This window comes from Microcaecilia unicolor, chromosome 1 (genome assembly GCF_901765095.1).
Source record: "Microcaecilia unicolor chromosome 1, aMicUni1.1, whole genome shotgun sequence".
Classification (NCBI taxonomy): Eukaryota; Metazoa; Chordata; class Amphibia; order Gymnophiona; family Siphonopidae; genus Microcaecilia; species Microcaecilia unicolor.
Window position 1 is genome coordinate 678,527,631 of NC_044031.1, and position 21,144 is coordinate 678,548,774.

A 21,144-nucleotide genomic window follows, 5' to 3' on the forward strand; every position below is an offset into this window, starting at 1 on the left:
TTCTAATTCCAGTGACTTTTTTGAGATGCAATGAACAGAATTGCCCACAGTATATAAAGATGCTTATTTGAAAAGCCCTGTTGTATTTTAGATGGGCATAAACTGGCACTCAAATGTTTATCTTGCATAAATGTCTATGTTCTGATTTTACAAAGCCGGTATCCACACGTCTAAAAATAATGTGCAAATGGCAAGGGGACATAGTCTGAATGAGTTTTGAGCAGGCTTTAAAAAAATATATATTCCTAATTTCAGAAGAGGAATGAACGTCTGTGTCCTTAATAGATCAATGTCTGGATTTACGTGTCCTAGGTTTCAAAAGAGTGGTCCCATTGAGCAACACTCCACTACAGAGATTTTCATTTTAATTTCATTTATTACCATTTATATCCCTGCTCTTATCCAGGGCAGAGCACAACATATAAAATTTTTAAAAATTACATCGGACCCAGACATATACATCAAAAATAATACACAGAACAAGGCAAAGCCTCCATAATCTTCCAAAAGTTGAAACCCTCTCCCCCCCCCCCCCCTTTTGAAAGCCAGACTGGCAAGGTTTTCTGGGATCTGTGATAACGTCAGGGAAAACATTTATGTTACTAAGATAAACGTTTTGACCTGTTGACCTTTTAGATGTTTGGGTAACCCTCTAAGGAGAAGTGTCTGCTGCAGAGCAGGGTGTAGGAGGATCTCTTGGGGGTCACTATGGTGGTGGGAGCTAGCAGAGCTGCCAAAGGTGGGTGGAGTTGGGAGGCAGATACAGTTGTGGATGTTATGAAAATATGATTGAGAGTGTTTTTATGCACAGGGTTGGGGTATGGATAGGATAAAGTCATCTGCATTGCTGAGGGTTTGGTCTTTGGTTGCCTAAATCCTTGCCAGAACCTGTGAAGCTAAGGGGGTGTCATAAGTACATAAGTATTTCCATACTGGGACAGACCAAAGGTCCATCAAGCCCAGCATCCTGTTTCCAACAGTGTCCAATCCAGGTCACAAATACCTGGCAAGATCTCAAAAAGTACAAAACATTTTATACTGCTTATCCCAGAAATAGTGGATTTTCCTCAAGTCCTTTTAATAATGGTCTATGGACTTTTCCTTTAGGAAGCCGTCCAAACCTTTTTTAGTTTAAAACAATTTTTTATTGAACAAACAATAAATCATTACAACCATAAGTCTGTGTGAATTTTTCATTTTTTCTTCCCCCCTTTAACCCCTCCCTCCTCCCCAAAACCTCTTGTCTTATTCTTCTTTGTTACAGCATCCTTTCTTCTTGTATATTAACAATTTCAATATAACTCCTTTCGCTTTAGAATTTACATAATAACTTTATGATTAAAGAAGCTCTTACATACAGAACTAGTCCCTCTTTATGTTAAATATGTACATATATGTCAATTTTTTATTAACTATTCTTCCCTTCCCCCTCCCGTTTCCTTCCCTCCCCTTTCCCTTACCCGTACTTCCACTCCCTTCCCCTCCCCCCCCCCCAGATAAGGGGTCAAGAATTCTTTATACTGAGATTGACTGTCACCAGCTTGTAGCAGATATCACTTCCTCTTTCATTAAAGGGTCCCTATTTGGTTTAGCACAAAACTGCGTGCTCGTGGAGCCAATGCTTGTATGTATGGTTTCCAAACTAAGTAAAACTCTTTTTGTCTTTTTAATTTCCATTGCACTTCTCGGAGTTCCATTAATAGTAACGCATGCAGTCTATTACGCCATTGCCAATATGTAGCAGCCTCTTGGTGGATCCAATTGGCTAAAATGCATTTTTTCCCTATTAAAAATGCTCTATATAGCAAGAGATTATGATGGACAGCACCAGTACCCCCCACCGTCTCCCCTCCCAACAATACCTGTTCTGGGCCCACTGATATATGTTGATTCATTATATGTGCCATGAAATTACATATCTTTTCCCAAAATTGTTTTACCACCGGGCAATCCCACATGGCATGAAAGTATGTACATTGCAGCCCTCTGCATTTTCCACAGTTTGGTGAATCCACTCCTCCCATTTTATACAATCTAAATTTGGAGGTATATGCTCGAAACAACACTCTACCCTGACACTCTCTCAAGTCTGCATTACTTATTTTCTGTGGGATTTGTCTCATGCTGCATAACAACCTTTGTGCAGTGATGTTTTTTTGTAAATCCGCTGTCCATATTTTCATCAGGTGTGGTAGTGTTCTGTGTATAGTGCTGTGCATAAGCTGTTTATGTATTAAGGAGATAGATATGGGTTCCTCAGTGGGCACTTCAAACAGTGTTTCTATCATGCTAGGTATATCAATAGCAAGAGATTGGCGTGGGAGGCTGGCAACATAATGGGATATCTGCTGGTATGCAAATGTATCCATCCACATCATATCTCCTATTCCCAAAGACTCCAATTTTTTAATGCTACCATCAGATTCAATAATATCCTGTAGGAGAATAAGCCCCTTTTGCTGCCATCTTTTAAATCTCTGACCCTCTATACCCGGGAGAAATCCTCCATTCCCTACTATTGGTAATAGTGTGCTGTGGTGCACATCAAACTTCAAAATCTGGCCCAAGTCCCTCCAAACCAGTCTAAGGGGACGAATCACTATGTTCCTCCGTAGGTGTGTTGGTAGTTCAGTTAACTTTGCCTGTAGCACGTAATGGAGTTTCAAAGGGTGTACCCACTCTTCCTCCATCATCCTCGATGTATAGTGTGCTGTTCCCAAAAGCCAGTCCCCTATATGTCTAAGCAAACATGCCTTGTTATAGCGTTGTAGGTCTAGGACCCCAAATCCCCGTTTATTCCAAGGGTCCAGCAGATTTTGCCATTTGATTTGTGGACGTCTCTTATTCCAAAAAAAATTTGGAAAGCAGGCCCATCAACTTTTTCCATTCTCTTTTAATCATATAAATTGGCAATATCTGAAAGCAGTAAAGCCACCTTGGAAATAATATCATATTGAACAGTGAAATTCTCCCTGACAGTGATATTGGTAGGTTAGCCCATCTCCCTAACATCTGTCTTGTTTGTTCAAATAGCTGGGCTATATTTAATTGGTATAATTGTAGTGGGTCTCCTGGCAGCTGTATACCAAGGTACTTAAATGAGCCATTGGTTCTTTTAAAGGTACAACGGAGCTGCGCCCATTCCTCCTCAGACATCCATAAGGGCTGGATCTCAGATTTATCTAAATTCAAGCAGAATCCAGAAAACTCACCATATTCCTTAAATATCTCCAAAAGAGCTGGTAGAGATTCTCTCGGATTCTGAAGTACAACTAGTAGGTCATCCGCAAAGGCAGAGATCTTGAATTGTTCAGTTCCTAAACCCACTCCCTGTACTGTCGCTAGGCCCATAATATCTCTAATTAAGGGGTCTAACACCATTACAAACAAAAGAGGCGAGAGTGGGCACCCCTGTCTTGTCCCTCGGGCTATCAGAAATTGCTGAGAGATCACTCCATTCACCGATACCTCTGCCACCGGGTCCTTATATAAAGTTTGTATGGCTTTTGTAAAGAAACCTCCCACTCCATATGCTTCCAGAACTCCAAACATGAAGTCCCACCTCACTCTATCAAATGCCTTGTGTGCATCGAAACTAATAAGGAGTGAGGGGGCTTTCACATGCTTGACATGTTCCAATGCCAGTAATATCTTCCTTAGATTCTTTGCCACGGAGCGTTCCCGGACAAATCCCACCTGTGGATCTAATATCAATTGTGGTAGATACCTAGCCAACCTATTGGCCAAAATCTTTGCAAGTAATTTAGCTTCAAAAGATATCAGGGAGATGGGTCTATAAGATTCTGCCCGATTTGGATCCTTCCCTGGTTTTAATAATACAATTATCTGCGCTGTTTTCAACGAGTTTGGTAGCTGTCCTCTCAAAACATGTGAGTTAAATACCTTAGCCATGCAAGGCGCAATGTCTTCCACTAAAATTTTATACCACTCTGCTGTAAACCCATCCACCCCTGGTGTTTTATATAGGGGACTGGCTCTTATATTCCAACTAATTTCATCTTCTGTAATTTCCGCTTCCAGGACCTCTTGTTGCCTTCTCGTAAGTTGTGGAAGTTTTTGCCCCTCTAAGTATGTTATTGCCTCTAATCCCTCGTCCCCTGGAGGGGCATATAACTGGGCATAAAAAGTTTCAAAGACTTTACTAATCTCTTTGTTCGTATGATAATTCTTGCCCTGTGTGTCTTGAATCCGTGATACCCATCATTTGTCTCCCTCTTGGTGTACTAATCTCGCTAATAATTTTCCTTGCTTGTTACCATGCTTGTACATTTGGTATTTGTAGTATATCTGAGATTGTTGTGTTCGGGTATGAATCAAATGGTTTAACTCTATTTGTGCCTTTATGTATAGATTCTTATGGACAATGGAGTGTGTTTGTCCATATATTTGTCTGAGGTTCCTCACTTTTGTTTCCAGTCTTAGCATTTCAGCTTCTCTTACTTTCTTTTTATGGGTAGAATAGGAGATAATGTGTCCTCTCAACACAGCTTTGGCGGCTTCCCAGAAGAGTATTGGGTCTGAGTGAAAGCTGTCTTTATTTAATTCAGCATAATCTTTCCATTTATCTTTTATGAAGGAGTGGAATGTTGTGTCGTTGTACAGTGCTCTCGGAAATCTCCAATAAAATGGTCGTTCTGGCTCACTGCTCCATTCTAATGTAATCCAGATCAATGCATGATCTGATACTTGTGTTGGGCCTATCTCTGCCTGAGTAAGAAACGTTGTACTATTCTGTGATGTTAGTAAGTAATCTATCCGGGATTGCGTTCCATGGGCTCTGGAGAGATGGGTATAATCCCTCTCTCCTGGATGTAACAACCTCCAAGAATCTACCAAATCTAAGTTCGAGCATATCCATGGTACGCCTTTGTTATAATTCACTGGTCTGACTCGTGAGGGGCCTGTGCTGTCCAACAATGGATCAAAAACCATATTGAAATCTCCTCCCATAATTATTGGGAGCTGGCCAAAACTCTTCACTTGTTTAATCAGAGTCCGGATAAATTTTGTATCATATTGATTTGGGGCATACGCATTTACCAACAAAAGTGGTCTATTGTGTAGTGTGATGTGTTGTATTATATATCGGCCTTGTGAGTCAACAATCCTATTATTCAATACACATTGTAGTCCTTTACGGATCAGTATGACCACGCCTGCTTTTTTATTCAGTGCTGGACTATTTACCATCTCACCAACCCACCACCGACGTAATTTACTATGCTCCAGTGTATTTAGATGTGTTTCCTGAAGTAAGGCTATTTGCGCTTTATGTCTATTCAATGTTTGCATAATCTTAGAGCGCTTAATTGGAGAGTTTATACCCCCCACATTCCATGAAATAATCTTTACCGTTGTTCTACCTTTAGTCTTTCAGCTATCAATAGCTCATTTTGATTGTATTTTTTTGCAGGAGAGAGGTATCCCAGCTTACCCCTCTCCCCCAGCTTATTGTGCAACAGCCTTTTCCCACGTTTTAAATCTAATTTTGTTGGAAACTTGACCCTATCAAATCCCCTTCCCCCCATCTCCATCTCTCCCCTCCCCTCCCCCACTCCCCCCTGCCCTCTCCCTCCCCTATCCTCCTTGCCCTCCCTTTTCCCTCCCCACAACTGTCCTTTTGAGTTCAAAATGAACTCCTCACATATTGGCACCCCACCTCCTTTCAAATTAGTTATTTTCTATTTAGGAGAGAGAGAGAAGTGAAAACAAAAACTAAACACTTTTTCTCTCTGTCTCCCTTCCTTTCCCCTTAACTGGAAACCTAGTCTTATATTAGCAAATTGTAGCAGTGCATGTTTAGCCAACCGGGCTAATCATGTAGCCATTAACAAACAATGATACTTCTCTTTGTAACCTTATTCCTCAAACATTTGTCCAATATGGCCTTCTTGTCATTGCTGGTCTTCACTGTTGGCTCTTTTTCATCCCATAAATTAGGTGTCCATTATCTCGACATAAGAAGATCAGGTTTATAAAAATTTGTTATACTCAGTAGTCTGGGTCACAGTAATCAGTTCCAAGCTCTTCTCTATAAAACGCCATTTCAGGCCCAAATGTTTGATATCGCAATGATCAAATCTCGTTCCTGACTTCTCCTCCCCACTATTGAATTCCAAATCATTTGCATCTTTTAATCCCTTCACTCCTTTGTTTTAGGCGGTAAGGTATTAAGGAATTCTTGGGCCTTTTCTGCCGCTTCAAAAGTTCTCTCTGTTCCATCATGAAACTCTCAATTTGGCGGGGTAAACCAACGTGAATCGAATCTTCCTGTTGTGCAGTTCGGCGCACATCGGCGTGAACGCCTTCCTTGCTGCCGCCACTCTCGCCGAATAATCCTGGAAACAGAGTATGTTGTTCCCTTCATATTGGAGTTTTTGGCCCGACCGCAGCGCTCGCATGATCGCTTGTTTATGCCCATAGTTTAATACCTTCAAGATCACTGCTCTCGGTCGGTTATTTGCAGCTCTTTTCAGCCCTATCCGGTGGGCTCTTTCAATTCTTAAGGTCCCCAATGCCGTGCCGAATTGTAGGGCTTGTGGCAGCCATCGTTCCAACAACTCCACCAATTCAGTGTCTCTCAAGTTCTCCGGCAGGCCTATGAGACGAAGATTATTGCACCTTGATCTATTCTCTAGATCATCCAGCTTTTGCTCCAAATCCGCTACTTTTTTCTCCAATGCCTCTGTAGGCCCCGCCGTATCTGTAATTCTGACCTCGACATCGCTGATTCTCTGCTGCATATGATCTAAGTCTAGACGGAAGCCATCCAGACGTTCATGTGCTTCCTCCGCTCTGTCATACAGGGCTTGAAGTTTTTTGTCTAACGCAGCTTCTACTGCGACGGTTACCTCCGCTGTTATCTCAGCTGTCCATACTGAGCCCACCAAGGAGCCTTGCTGTTGTGTTTCATCCGCCATCTTGGGCTCCGCGCTTTTATTTTTGTTCTTTTCCTTCTTCTGCATTTTGGATGCCATTCTGTATATTTTTAATCAGGTAAGCGTTATCTTTCGCTGCTACACCTTTCCCCGCTGTTCCAGCTAGGTTTCCGTGGCAAATCGAGATATTTTAAGAGAGTTTAGCGAGTTTGATTATCCGGAGGTTTGGGAGCTTCACTTCTCAGCGACTGCTCACTCCCATGGCACCACGTGATCTCCCGTCCAAACCTTTTTAAAACTCCTCTAAGCTAACCGCCCTTACCACATTCTCTGACAACGAATTCCAGAGTTTAATTACATGGTGAGTGAAGAAAATTTTTCTCCAATTCGTTTTAAATGTACTACTTTGTAGCTTCATCGCATGCCCCCTAGTCCTAGTATTTTTGAAAAACGTAAACAGACGCTTCATTTCTACCCATTCCACTCCACTCATTATTTTATAGACCGCTATCATATATCCACTCAGCCGTCTTTTCTCCAAGCTGAAGAGCCCTAGCTGCTTACCCTTTTCTCATAGGGAAGTCGTTTCATCCCCTTTATCATTTTCGTCGCCCTTCTCTGCACCTTTCTAATTCCACTATATCTTTTTTGAGATTCGGCGACCAGAATTGAACACAATATTTGAGGTGCGGTAGCACCATGGAGTGATAAAAAGGCATTATAATGCCCTCATTTTTGTTTTCGAGTCCTTTCCTAATAATACCTAACATTCTATTTGCTTTCTAAGCCACAGCAGCACACTGAGCAGAAGGTTTCAACATACCATCATCGACGACACCTAGATCCCTTTCTTGGTTGGTGACTCCTAACGTGGAACCTTGCATTACATTGCTATAATTTGGGTTCCTCTTTCCCACATGCATCACTTTGCACTTGCTCACATTAAACGTCATCTGCCATTTAGACACCCAGTCTCGTAAGGTCCTCTTTTAATTTTTCACAATCCTCCCGCAATTTAACGACTTTGAATAACTTTATGTCATCAGCAAATTTAATTACCTCACTAGTCACTCCCATCTCTAGGTCATTTATAAATATGTTATAAAGCAGCGCTCCCAGCACAAAGACCCCTGGAGAACCCCACTAACTATCCTCCGTTGAGAATACTGCCCATTTAACCCTACTCTTTGTTTTCTATCTTTTAACCAGTTTTTAATCCACAATAGGACAGTACCTCCTATCCCATAACTCTCCAATTTCCTCTGGAGTCTTTTTTTGAGGTACTTTGTCAAATGCCTTCCGAAAATCCAGATACACAATATCCACATGTTTGTTCACCTCTTCAAAGAAATGTAATAGATTGGTGAGGCAAGATTTCCCTTTACTAAATCCATGTTGGCTTTGTCTCATTAATCCATGCTTTTGAATATGTTCTGTAATTTTGTTCTTTATAATAGTCTCTACCATTTTGCCCGGCACCGACATCAGACCCACCAGTCTATAATTTCCCGGATTGCCTCTGGAACCTTTTTTTTTTTAAAAATCACCATTACATTGGCCACCCTCCAATCTTCCGGTACCACTCTCGATTTTAAGGATAAATTACATATTACTAACAGTAGTTCCGCATGTTCATTTTTCATTTCTATCAGTACTCTGGGATGAATACCATCCGGTCCAGGCGATTTGCTACTCTTCAATTTGTAGAACTGCCCCATTACATCCTCCAGGCTTATAGAGATTTCATTCAGTTTCTCCAACTCGTCAGCTTTGAATAACATTTCTGACATCGGTACCTCTCCCAAATCTTCCTCGGTGAAGACCGAAGCAAAGAATTCATTTAATCTCTCCATTATGGCTTTGACTTCCCTGATTGCCCCCTTTACCCCTCAGTCAACTAGCGGTCCAACCAATTCTTTTGCCGGCTTCCTGCTTTTAGTATACCTAAAATATTTTTTTACTATGTGCTTTTGCCTCCAACACAACCTTTTTTTCAAAGTCCCTCTTTGCCTTCCTTATCAGTGCTTTGCATTTGACTTGACATTCCTTATGCTGTTTCTAATTATTTTCAGTCGGTTCCTTCTTCCATTTTTTGAAGGGTTTTCTTTTAGCTCTAATAGCTTCCATCACTTCACTTTTTAACCATGTCGGCTTTCGTTTGGTCTTCCGTCCTCCTTTTTGTGTTTTTGAACAGCATCCACGCCTGATGTAAATTTTTGACTCTTGCAGCCGCTCCTCTAAGTTTTTTTTTTTACCGTTCTTCTCATTTTATAATAGTTTCCTTTTTTAAAGTTAAACGCTAACGTATTGGACTTCCTGTGTATACTTACTTCAAAGCTAATATCAAATCTGATCATATTATGATCACTGTTACCAAGTGGCCCCAGCACCATTACGTCCTGCACCAGATCATGTGCTCCACCAAGCATTAGGTCTGGAATTTTTCCTTCTCTCATTGGCTCGTCTACCAGCTGCTCCATAAAGCAGTCCTTGATTTTGTCAAGGAATTTTACCTCCCTAGCATGCCCTGCTGTTACATATACCCAGTCAGTATCGGGGTAATTGAAATCACCCATTCCATATCATCATGCTGATCAATCCATAGACTGGTGGGTTGTGTCCATCTACCAGCAGGTGGAGATAGAGAGCAATCCTTTTGCCTCCCTATATGTGGTCATGTGCTGCCGGAAACTCCTCAGTATGTTCTCTATCTCAGCAGGTGGTGGTCACACACAGCAGCAGCTCTGGCTAGGCCTCCAAGCCTAATTTTTAGGTTTTGTTGAGTGCCTGGGGTTGAGGGCTCTTCTTGAGCAAGTGCAAACCTGGTGGTGCCAGGTCCCTCCTTTTCTCCCCCCTCCCGCTGGCTCCGTTTAAAAAAAAAAAAAAATTTTGGACGTCCTTAAGGGCGTTTATTTCGACGTTTATTTAAACGTTTATTGCAGCTACTCACTGGGACACCAGGTCGTTACAGCTCGGAGCGGAAAGCAGGTAATTTTACCTTTTTGTAGCGGGCAGGGGGTTCCCCGATTGATCTCCACGTGGCTGATGGCGTCGGAGGACGAGGGCGCAAAGAATCGCTCCCCGGACTGCGTATGCGCGTCTAGCGGGGATGCGGGGGTTTTAAAGTCTGATTCGCCCTTGTTGGGTGTCAGTTTGGAGGCCGGTCAGTGTCCCGGTTCTTCCTCCGGTGCGGCAGTTTTTCCCGCCATAAACGCCCATCCCCCGCTGCTCGCCTCCGCCATCTTGGCCGGCCACTCTGCTCGGACGGCTTCTTCTTGGGCCGCCCTTGAGGTGGGAGACGTTAATGCCATGGCCGCCCTTCATTTGGGCGACGGCAGAAAAGCGGCTAAAGTTAAGCGCCGTTCTTCCCGCGCGGCTCCTTCGCAGAGTGTCGCGCCGGACGCCATCTTGGATGCGCAGCATGTTTCTCCCCCGCTCTTGCGAGCGCCGGTTGAGGGTGCGTCTAGGGCTGTGGCCCAGGCTGCTGAAGTGCACAGTCTGGGGGGTTTCTCCCCCGAGTTTATTTTGCTGCTGCATCAGGCCTTCCTTATGCAAAACGCTGCCCCTGCTCCCTTGTCCGATAAAGGGATTGAGGCCCCCGGAAGTAAACGCCCTCGGGTGGATTTCCAGGCCTTAGAGGACTCTGTCTCCTCTGATGTAGATGAGGGCAGCGTATCTGAGTTCTCCCAACGGTCCTTTGGGGATTCCTTGGAGGAGACGGATTCCCGCTCGGATGGAGCGGATGACCCCTCTGCAGCGCGGATCTTTTGCTCAGAGGTCTTGCCCAACCTGTTAATGCAGGCCATGAGCATTTTGAAGATTTCCTCTCCAGAGGACGTCTCTCCCTCAGCCCCTGTTGGCTCCGCCATTATGCTGGGGACGAAGCGCCCGCCTAGAACCTTCCACGTGCATGATGCCATGCGCACCTTGATTTCGGCTCAATGGGATGTCCCGGAAGCGAGCCTCAAAGTAGCTAGGGCTATGTCCCGCCTCTATCCTTTGCCTGAAAGTGAACGGGAGACCTTTCTTTGGCCTACCGTGGATTCTTTAATCACTGCGGTGACTAAGAAAACGGCGTTGCCGGTGGAAGGTGGCACGGCTCTAAAGGACGCCCAAGACAGAAGATTGGAGGCGGCCTTAAGGTCGTCCTTCGAGGCGGCTGCTTTAAGTTTGCAGACCTCAGTTTGTGGCTCCTATGTGGCCAGGGCGTGCCTGACGATTGTGCAGCGGGCTTCCCCCTCGGATCCTTCCTTGAGGGCTGACTGGCCGGCCCTGGAATCGGGCCTGGCTTATTTGGCAGACTTACTGTATGATGTCTTGAGAGCCTCGGCTAAAGGTATGGCTCAGACAGTCTCTGTGCGGCGGTAGCTTTGGCTGAAGCATTGGTCTGCTGACCACGCATCTAAGTCCCGCCTGGCTAAGTTGCCTTTTAAAGGCAAGCTGCTCTTTGGGGTCGAGCTGGACAAAATTGTGACCGATCTCGGCACGTCTAAGGGCAAGAGGTTACCAGAGGTCAGGGCTCGGGCCAGTGGTGCTCGCCCTGGTAACTCCAGAGGACGGTTTCAGGAAGCCCGTCGGTACCGCCCGGGCAAGTCGGGCTCCTCTGCCCCCTCTTCCTTCAAAAGGAACTTCTCCCCCAAGCAGCATTCCTTTCGCAGAGACCGCCGTCCCGGAGGTGCGCCCTCCAGTCCTCCCCCAGGGTCTCGTACCCAATGACGGGGCCCTGGTCCATGGCCCAGTGCAGATTGGAGGACGCCTGTTCTCGTTTCTGGGCGAGTGGACCAGGGTAACTTCAGACGCTTGGGTTCTGGAAGTCATGAGAGACGGCTACAAGCTAGAGTTCTGCCGACCCTTAAGAGACGGGTTTGTACTCTCTCCCTGCAAGTCTCCGGTCAAAGCTGTGGCAGTGCAGCAGACCTTGGACAACCTGATACGCCTGGGTGCGGTAGTTCCGGTGCCAGAAAATCAGATTGGCTAGGGACGTTACTCCATTTACTTTGTGGTACCAAAGAAAGGAGGTTCTGTCCGGCCTATCCTCGACCTCAAAGGGGTCAATCGGGCCTTGAAAATGCGGCACTTTCGCATGGAGACTCTCCGCTCTGTTATAGCGGCAGTGAAGGCAGGGGAGTTCTTGGCTTCCTTGGACATCAAGGAAGCGTCCCTGCATATTCCCATCTGGCCTCCTCATCAACGCTTTCTGTGTTTTGCAGTCCTGGGCCGACACTTCCAGTTCAGAGCCCTCCCTTTCGGGTTGGCTACTGCTCCGCGGACCTTCTCCAAAGTAATGGTGGTCATCGCGGCCTTCCTGCGAAAGGAAGGAGTACAAGTCCATCCTTATTTGGACGACTGGTTGATCCGAGCCCCCTCTTATGCAGAGTGCGGCAAAGCTGTGGACCGGGTGATTGCTCTTTTGAGCTCCCTGGGGTGGATCATCAACTGGGAGAAGAGCCAGCTGCGCCCGACTCAGTCCCTGGAGTATCTGGGAGTTCGATTCGACACCCAAGTGGGCAGAGTGTTCCTGCCAGACAATCGGATTGTCAAACTTCAGGCTCAGGTGGACCAGTTCCTAGTAGCCTCTCCTCTTCGGGCTTGGGACTATGTGCAGCTGTTGGGCTCTATGACGGCCACGATGGAAGTAGTGCCCTGGGCCAGGGCTCATATGAGACCACTACAACACTCTCTGCTGCAGCGCTGGACTCCGGTGTCGGAGGATTATGCTGTGCGCCTTCCCTTGGACCCAGCAGTGCGCAAGGCGCTGAGCTGGTGGCTGCAGACAGACAAGTTGTCTGCAGGAATGCCTCTGGTGACCCCGGAGTGGATTGTCGTCACGACGGACGCCTCTTTGTCGGGCTGGGGAGCCCACTGCTTGGGAAGGACAGCGCAGGGGCTCTGGTCTCCTGCAGAGGCAAAGTGGTCTATCAACCTCCTGGAACTCAGAGCCATTCGGTTGGCGCTTTTGGAGTTCATCCCGGTACTGGCGTTGAAGCCAGTACGGGTCCTGTCGGACAATGCCACGGCTGTGGCCTATGTCAACCGCCAGGGAGGTACCAAGAGCGCCCCTCTAGCCAAGGAGGCCATGAATCTATGCCAGTGGGCGGAAGCGAACCTGGAACAGCTGTCAGCGGCCCACATTGCCGGAGTCATGAATGTCAAGGCGGACTTTCTCAGTCGCCATACCTTGGATCCCGGAGAGTGGCAGCTATCTGCTCAGGCGTTCTTGGACATTACGAAGCGCTGGGGCCAGCCGAGCCTAGATCTGATGGCATCATCGGCCAATTGCCAAGTGCCGCGCTTTTTCAGCAGAGGACAGGACCCTCGATCCCTGGGAGTAGATGCTCTTCTCCAACAGTGGCCGACACAGGAGCTTCTCTATGTGTTCCCGCCCTGGCCCATGTTGGGCAGGGTGCTAGACCAGGTGGCAAAGCATCCGGGCCGGATAATCCTGGTGGGTCCGGACTGGCCCAGACGTCCCTGGTATGCGGACTTGATCAGGCTCTCAGTGGACGATCCTCTGCGGCTGCCAGTGGAGCAGGGCCTGTTGCATCAGGGTCCCGTGGTGATGGAGGATCCCTCCCCCTTTGGTCTTACGGCCTGGCTATTGAGCGGCAGCGTCTGAGAAAGAAGGGCTTCTCAGACAAGGTCATCGCCACTATGCTGAGAGCGAGGAAGCGCTCTACTTCTACTGCTTACGCCAGGGTTTGGCGTACCTTTGCAGCGTGGTGTGAAGCAGGCTCACTTTCTCCCTTCACTGCTCCAATTTCTTCAGTGTTGGCGTTCCTGCAAGAAGGTCTGGAGAAAGGCCTGTCGCTCAGTTCCCTTAAAGTCCAGGTAGCGGCTCTGGCTTGCTTCAGGGGCCGCCTGAAGGGTGCTTCCCTGGCTTCGCAGCCAGATGTGGTGCGCTTTCTCAAGGGAGTTAATCACCTGCGCCCTCCTCTGCACTCAGTGGTGCCTGCGTGGAATCTCAACCTGGTGCTATGAGCCTTGCCGAAGCCGCCTTTTGAACCCTTGTCGAGGGCATCTCTGAAAGACCTGACGTTGAAAGCAGTCTTTTTGGTGGCTATCACTTCAGCCAGAAGAGTTTCCGAGCTCCAGGCACTCTCATGTCGAGAGCCCTTTCTGCAGTTCACTGAGGCAGGAGTGTCTATTCGCACAGTGCCTTCCTTCCTGCCCAAGATTGTTTCTCGCTTCCATCAGCTCTGTCTCCCTTCCTTTCTTAGGGAGGACTACCCAGAAGAATACTCTGCTCTCAAATATCTGGATGTGAGACGAGTCATCATCAGATACTTGGAAGTGACCAATGATTTCCGGAAGTCGGATCATCTGTTTGTCCTGTTTGCAGGTCCTCGTAAGAGTCTGCAGGCTGCTAAGCCTACAGTGGCAAGATGGGTCAAGGAAGCCATTGCAGCGGCTTATGTGGCCGCAGGGAAGGTGCCGCCTATGCAGCTGAAGGCTCACTCCACTAGAGCTCAGGCGGCCTCGATGGCAGAGGCCGGGTCCGTCTCCTTGGAAGAGATTTGCAAGGCGGCAACTTGGGCATCGGCCCATACCTTCTCCAGGCATTACCGCTTGACTGTGGCTGCTCGGGCGGAGGCCCGGTTTGGAGCTTCAATGTTGCGGTCAGGGATTTCTATATCCCGCCCTGGGTGAGTACTGCTTCGGTACATCCCACCAGTCTATGGATTGATCAGCATGATGATATGGAAGGTAAAATTATGTATCATACCTGATAATTTTCTTTCCATTAATCATAGCTGATCAATCCATAGCCCCTCCCAGATATCTGTATTGTTTATATTCTGGTTGCATTTCAGGTTCAAGTTTAGTCTTCAGTTCCTGTTCAGGAGGACTTCGTGTTCAAGTTTTTCAATGGATTCTTCAAGAGTTGAGACGAATTTGTGTTACAGTGAGCTGCTGCATTCCTCTCCCCTCCGTTTTACTGGGCTGGATTGAGACTTAAATTCTGCCGGCGCTCCCTCCCGCTTCGTGCGGCAGTAGGGCAGCTTTGTACCCCTCCCGCTTCGGTGGTGTTAGGGTCAGTCAGCTCCTCCCGCGGTTGCGGTTGCAGGATAAGCCAGATCCCCCCGCATCGGCGGGTGTGATGTCCCTCCCCCGCTCCGCGGGGATGAGCTGGACGGATTCCCCTCCCCCACTTGTGTGGGGATGAGCTGGGTTAATTCCCCTCCCCCGTTTCGGCGGTGGTGAGCTGTGCAGAGTGTCCCTTTGTGGGTGTAATTCTCTAAGTGCTGAGTCCTGCGGATGGAGCTTGGATATCGACATACTGAGGAGTTTCCGGCAGCACATGACCACATATAGGGAGGCAAAAGGATTGCTCTCTATCTCCACCTGCTGGTAAATGGACACAACCCACCAGTCTATGGATTGATCAGCTATGATTAATGGAAAGAAAATTATCAGGTATGATACATAATTTTACCTTATTATTGTGTTGCCCAGTTTGTTTGCGTCCCTAATTTCCTTTAACATTTTTACATCCGTCTGTTCATCCTGACCAGGCGGGTAGTAGTACACTCCTATCACTATCCTTTTCCCCTTTACACATGGAAGTTCAATCCATGGGGATTCCAAGATGTGTTTTGTTTCCTGCAGAATTTTCAATCTCTTTGATTCAAGGCTCTCCTTAATATGCAATGCTACCCCTCCACCAATTCGATCTACCCTATCATTATGATATAATTTGTACCCCGATGAGACAATGTCCCACTGTTTATCCTTCTTTCACCAGGTCTCAGAGATACCTATTACATCTAATTTTTAATTTAGTGCAATATATTCTAACTCTCCCATCTTATTTCCTAGGCTTACATCATGCTCAGTACTTGACAGTATTAATTTGCAATCTTTCGTCTGATCTATATTTTTATTTAAGGACACCTGATCTTCTATGGTCTCTTTTGCAACCTCACTATCGGGATACCTTATCTTCCCTGTTTTGGTGATATCTTTGAAAGATACCTTATTCCGAACCATGCGCTTTTGAGTGACTGTCGGCCTTCCCCCAGTTTCTAGTTTAAAAGCTGCTCTATCTCCTTTTTAAATGCCGATGCCAGCAGCCTGGTCCCACCCTGGTTAAGGTGGGGCCCTTTCTTTCAGAATAGGCTCCGCCTTCCCCAGAATGTTGCCCAGTTCCTAACAAATCTAAAACCCTCCTCCCTGCACCATTGTCTCATCCACGCATTGAGACTCCGGAGCTCTGCGTATCTCTTGGGCCCTGTGCGTGGAACGGGTAGCACTTCAGAAAATGCTACACTAGAGGTTCTGGATTTGAGCTTTCTACCTAAGAGCCTAAATTTGGCTTTCAGAACTTCTCTCCCACATTTTCCTATGTCATTCCTATGTCCTGTCTGGCATAAGAAACAGGGGCTGCTTTAAAAAAAAAATAAGGGAATCGGCTCTGCTCAGGAGCAGAGTATGTAGACTCTAGGGAGAGAGGAACCTCGAGATTGAAGCAGGGAATCAACCTGTTTGCAGCTGTGGGTTGTTCTGCTGGGTGGGCTGGGCCAGAACTCATTAGGTGCGTGACAAGAAAGAACTGAGAAAGTATCACATTGCTGCATCAGTTTTTTTTTTTCCATGTTACTATTGATGGGAACTGTTCCTTTTGACTTTTTATTTTTCCTGTTAGTAAATTTTAAAAGACCCCGGTATATGAGTGGGTTTTGTTGTTGAACATATTTTGGAAGCTTGAAAGGGGATGGTGAATCCCCCGGTCTACCAGGAAGTAGCCCAGCCCTGGAATTCACCCAGCTCATCGGACACGATACCTTTTGTAAAACCTGGTCCGAGTGCCTCCCCTGAAGAGCTTAGCCGGCAACCTGAACTGTTTGAGTGGGACCAGGGTTACATTTGTTTTTCTAAGGTGGAGATTCATGCTGCACATAACCAGTGCATAAATGTCCATTTCTTCATATATTTGGGAATAGGTTGTACATCATCAGATCCTAGCCTAAATACAAGTGGAACTTGAGATGTCTCGACTTGGATGTCTCAATTCCAATTTGAACATCCTTCCTAAAATGCTGCTCCATGTGCAGTCAAACCATGGCATGATAAAGAGGCATTATGATATTCTTCATTTTATTCTCTCTTCATTTCTTAATAAATTATTCCACAGACTGAGCTTTACTTCTGTAAAGGAGAGGTTCTTGGATCCTTTTAATTTAGTGCATGTTAAATTTAAGAACAAATGTAAACAAAATGAAAATGCATATTCCTAATCTTTTATTTGGGTTCACAAAGAAAGCTAATGGCCCTTTAAAATGTCTCTCTCTACTTTTAGGATTTCCTGAGTTGCTGACACCATGCTATAATGGAGCAAACCCCACCGGGACGTATGGGCCAGTGAATCCTACACTAAACAGCACCTATCACTTCATGGCTGAGTTCTTTAATGAAGTCAGTTTTGTCTTTCCAGATTTCTACATCCACCTAGGAGGTGATGAGGTTGACTTCTCTTGCTGGTATGCTCCTTTCCCCCTACTGTTGCAACAAATGTTTTAGACCTCCAGGAGTTTTGGTTTTATTAGACATTCCAATGAAGATTTAAATAGTACAGTAATGGTGTGTGTTTAATATCTGTTTATATTTAAGTGGCATGTTGTCCTGTTAGCCCTTTGGCCTTTTGTTTACCTGAAAGTAACCCAGAAATGATGTAACTTTTTTTTTTTTTTTTGTGCAACTGCTACTTCTGTCTGGTTTGAACCAATAAATGCAAATATGTGCTTCTGCCTCATCATAGTGTGCATCAGGCTCTTTTAAAACCCTTTCTCTCCCCCTTTTCTCCCCCAGCTAACACTCTCTTCTGTTCTGCTACTGCTTTTCTGTCAACAAGCAGGATTGAATCGGTCAGTCACACAAGTGGGTGATGTCATCCAATGGTGTAGGGACAGAACTGCTTTCTCATAGCTCAGAACTTCGGCTCAGAGTTCTGAGCCTGCATGTCTTTTCTTGCATGCATTAGGATCTTCAGCTTCTTTGTTTCATTTCTTCTACTGTAGTGAACAGGCATGAGTTAGAAATCTGTCTCCTTGCAGTATATGATCTAAAACTATCTGGTTCTGGAACATAGTCAAAAGGACAACAAGCATTGCACTAGAATATCTCCTAGAGAGAGAAGATCATGACCATTTGGAGGTGAAGAAGCATCTCCTGCAAGAGAAGAATTAGAAGAGAGTTAGCTCTGTGTAGTCATCGGTGACTCCAGCACATACAAGTTGTCTTCCTTTTAGTGGCTTTCAACATCTAGGTATAGTGATGTCCACACTCTAGCTTCCCAGGGGGATTGCTAACTGCTGATGCCTAAGTCCTCCAGGCTAGTTGTGTAGCCAGGAACAGAACAGTTGTCAAAGCCAGAAGGGAATATGATTGGACCTTCTCCCTCACTGTGCTTAGAGCATGTGCATCAGTGCAGTCTTGCTTCCAGTCAAGCAAACAGTGCTTGGGTTCCTCTAAAGACCAACCTGCTCCAGTGCAGTTCACTTTTCTTCCTGTGCAGAACCTCTTCACAACAAATTCTTCCTTCCACTCTGGTGCTGTTTAGTCACAGAGTCCTAATTGTTGGTATTGTTAAGGGCTACTTTGAAGATTTACCCATCATTGCTTATCAGGAGCCTTTGTAGGTACTTTCCCATTCAATGGCAGCTACACCTGTGCAGAGTGAATAGATCATCTCAGGGTCCTTGTTGATGCTTTCCTATATCTGACTGTAGGAGCCATCATATTTGCTTCTGTCATCCTCTCCAAATTTCATCACTTCTCATACCTAGGGACCGTTAGATCCCTTTGTTCTCCGAGGACAAGTAGGCTTATAATTCTCACGTGGGTGGTGACGCTGATCAGTATCGTCCAGTACGGCATTTACCATAGCTAAATGAGAGCTTTGTAGAGTGCGAGACGCATTCTATCGCACATATGCAAGTGCCTTCCCACCTGCCACGAGAACGTGGTCTCCTCAGTTCTTTTTTTTTTCTGCGTGAGGAGAAGGTGTTTTTCTTATCTCCTCATGTTCCTCAGTCCTAGAAGAGCTATTTTTGTGCCTTTTGGCTATTTTCTCGACCATAGCCTTGCTGTGTTCTCTGTCTTCACATGAAGAAGAGGACCCAGGTTTCCAGAGGCTCAACAAGAGAGGATTTTGGAGCCATCCAGTTCCTCATTGTCGACATTGGCATTGAGGTTGGAGGCATCAACATCGACGTCAAGAATTGCATCAGCATTGGGGGCATTGGTAAGCATGGCTGCTACTATACTCTTAGACACTGGGAGCAGTGAAGCATCGAGTGGGTCTCCAACTTCCTCGAGGTCTCCTGCTGTGCAGGGCCTCCGGGTCCATCCATTGTTGAACCTGACCCTGAGGCGACGTGTGGATTCGACGACGTCCTTGTTGGCATCGAGGAGCCTTGGTGACACGCTTCGGGTGAAAACCAAGAAGCATCGTCTTCGGTCACCCTCAACATATGGTGCTGGGAGCTCTGGGGCGTCGAAAGATTCGGCACCCAAGAAGCGTTGGTGCCAGGAGGACCGCTCCCCCTCCACACATGAGGTACTGATGCACCTGTCTCCTAGCAGTCAAGATCCATCTCCCCCGTTGACCCCAGCAGTTCTGCAGCCTGCGCCTCAGCAGGCAACCCAGCTTTTCCAGGTGTCGGTCCTCAATGAGTGCACCTCGGCCTTGCTCCCTGAACTGCTGGATGACCTTTTGCAACAGTGTGCGTCGGCATCGGGGATGCTTGCGCCTACCCTGCCGCCTGTTGCGGCCCTGCCTGGCCCTCTGCCTGTGGTGTGGCCTCTGGTGCCTCATGTGGCCCGATATCGATTGCCACTCAAGCCGGCACTTCCTCGACGTCGGTGGAGGAAGCTTCAGAGGAGTCGAGATGGGAGTCTGCTTCTTGATGCCATGCTCGAGGACATGGTTCCTCAGCACTGAGGCAGGTTCGGTCTCGACACTCCTATCAGGCGGTATTGTCTGACACTGAAGAGGAGTGCTCACGGGATTCAGAGGAGGATCTAAGGTACTTTTCCTTGGATGAGTCCTGTGGGATTCCCTCTGAACCCTTCCCTCCACTTGAAAGGAGAAAGCCTCCTCCAGAGAGCCTTTCTTTTCCATCTTTTGCAAAGGAAATGACTGAAGCCATTCCATTTCCTTTAGAAGTGGAGGATGAGCCCAGGGCTAAGATACTCGAGGTCCTAGACTTCACATCTCCTCCTAAGGAGGCTGTGACTGCACCTCTCCATGAGGTACTCAAGGATGTCCTCGTCAGGAACTGGGAGAACCCTCTGTCAGTCCCTGTCATGCCCAAGAAGATTGACACCCAATATCAGCTCCACAGTGCGCCTGGTTTTGATAGGCATCAGTTGCCACACGATTCCATGGTGATGGAGTTTGCTCTCAAAAGAGCCAGGAGTTCCAGGGACTATGCCTCAGTGCCCCCAGGTACTCTAAGCTCGAACCCTGGATTCTTTTGGGAGGAAGATGTACCAGACTTTAATGCTCATTTCCTGTATACAATCTTACCAGCTCTTTATTAGCGTCTACTTGCGAAACTCGGTGCGCCAGATGTCAGACTTGGTTGACACTCTCCCTCTGGAGCAGGCTGAACTTTTTTGTCAGTTGGTCAAGCAGCAGAAGGCATGTCGAAAGTTCTTGGGCACGGCACTTACAACACTTTTGATGTGGCATCCAGGATCTCTGCTCAAAGTATGACAGTGCGCAGACTCTCGTATCTGTGTGTTTCTGACTTGGCACATTCTGTTCAGCAGAGGTTGGCGGATGCTCCGTGTTGGGGGGATAACTTTTTTGGAGAGAAGGTTGAAGAGGTCGCTGACCAAATTAAAAAAAACACACTGATACCATCTCCTCTCTCTTCTGCCGGGCACCTTCTGCATCAACTTCTTCAACTAGGAGGACTTTTGGTAAGCCAAGGAGAAGTTCCTATTACTATCCTAGGCATAGGTACAACACTTTGGCTCACCAGCCTACTCGGGCTCAGCCCCAGCGTGTTCGTTCACCTCAACAGCATGCGCCAAAGGCCCCTGCTGCTCCCCAGGCAAAGCAAGGGATGAGCTTTTGACTTGCTCTAGCAGAGCATAGCCACAGTAGAAATGTCTATCCCGGACAGCTTTCTGGTCGGGGGGAGGCTGAAATGTTTTCACCAAAGGTAGCCTCTTATAACCTCTGACCGGTGGGTTCTTTAAATAGTTCTTTTTAGATACGCCTTCAGTTAGCATCTAA

At 46.7% G+C, this 21,144-nt stretch overlaps 1 protein-coding gene across 1 annotated transcript in view; it reads left to right on the top strand.

The window, feature by feature from the left end:
* Positions 1-21,144, top strand: part of HEXA (hexosaminidase subunit alpha) — a 162,183-nt gene that overhangs the window by 96,360 nt on the left and 44,679 nt on the right. The window contains exon 8 of the mRNA XM_030187644.1: positions 17,197-17,377. Coding sequence (XP_030043504.1) covers positions 17,197-17,377 — 181 coding nt within the window. The remainder of the gene's footprint in view (positions 1-17,196; positions 17,378-21,144) is intronic.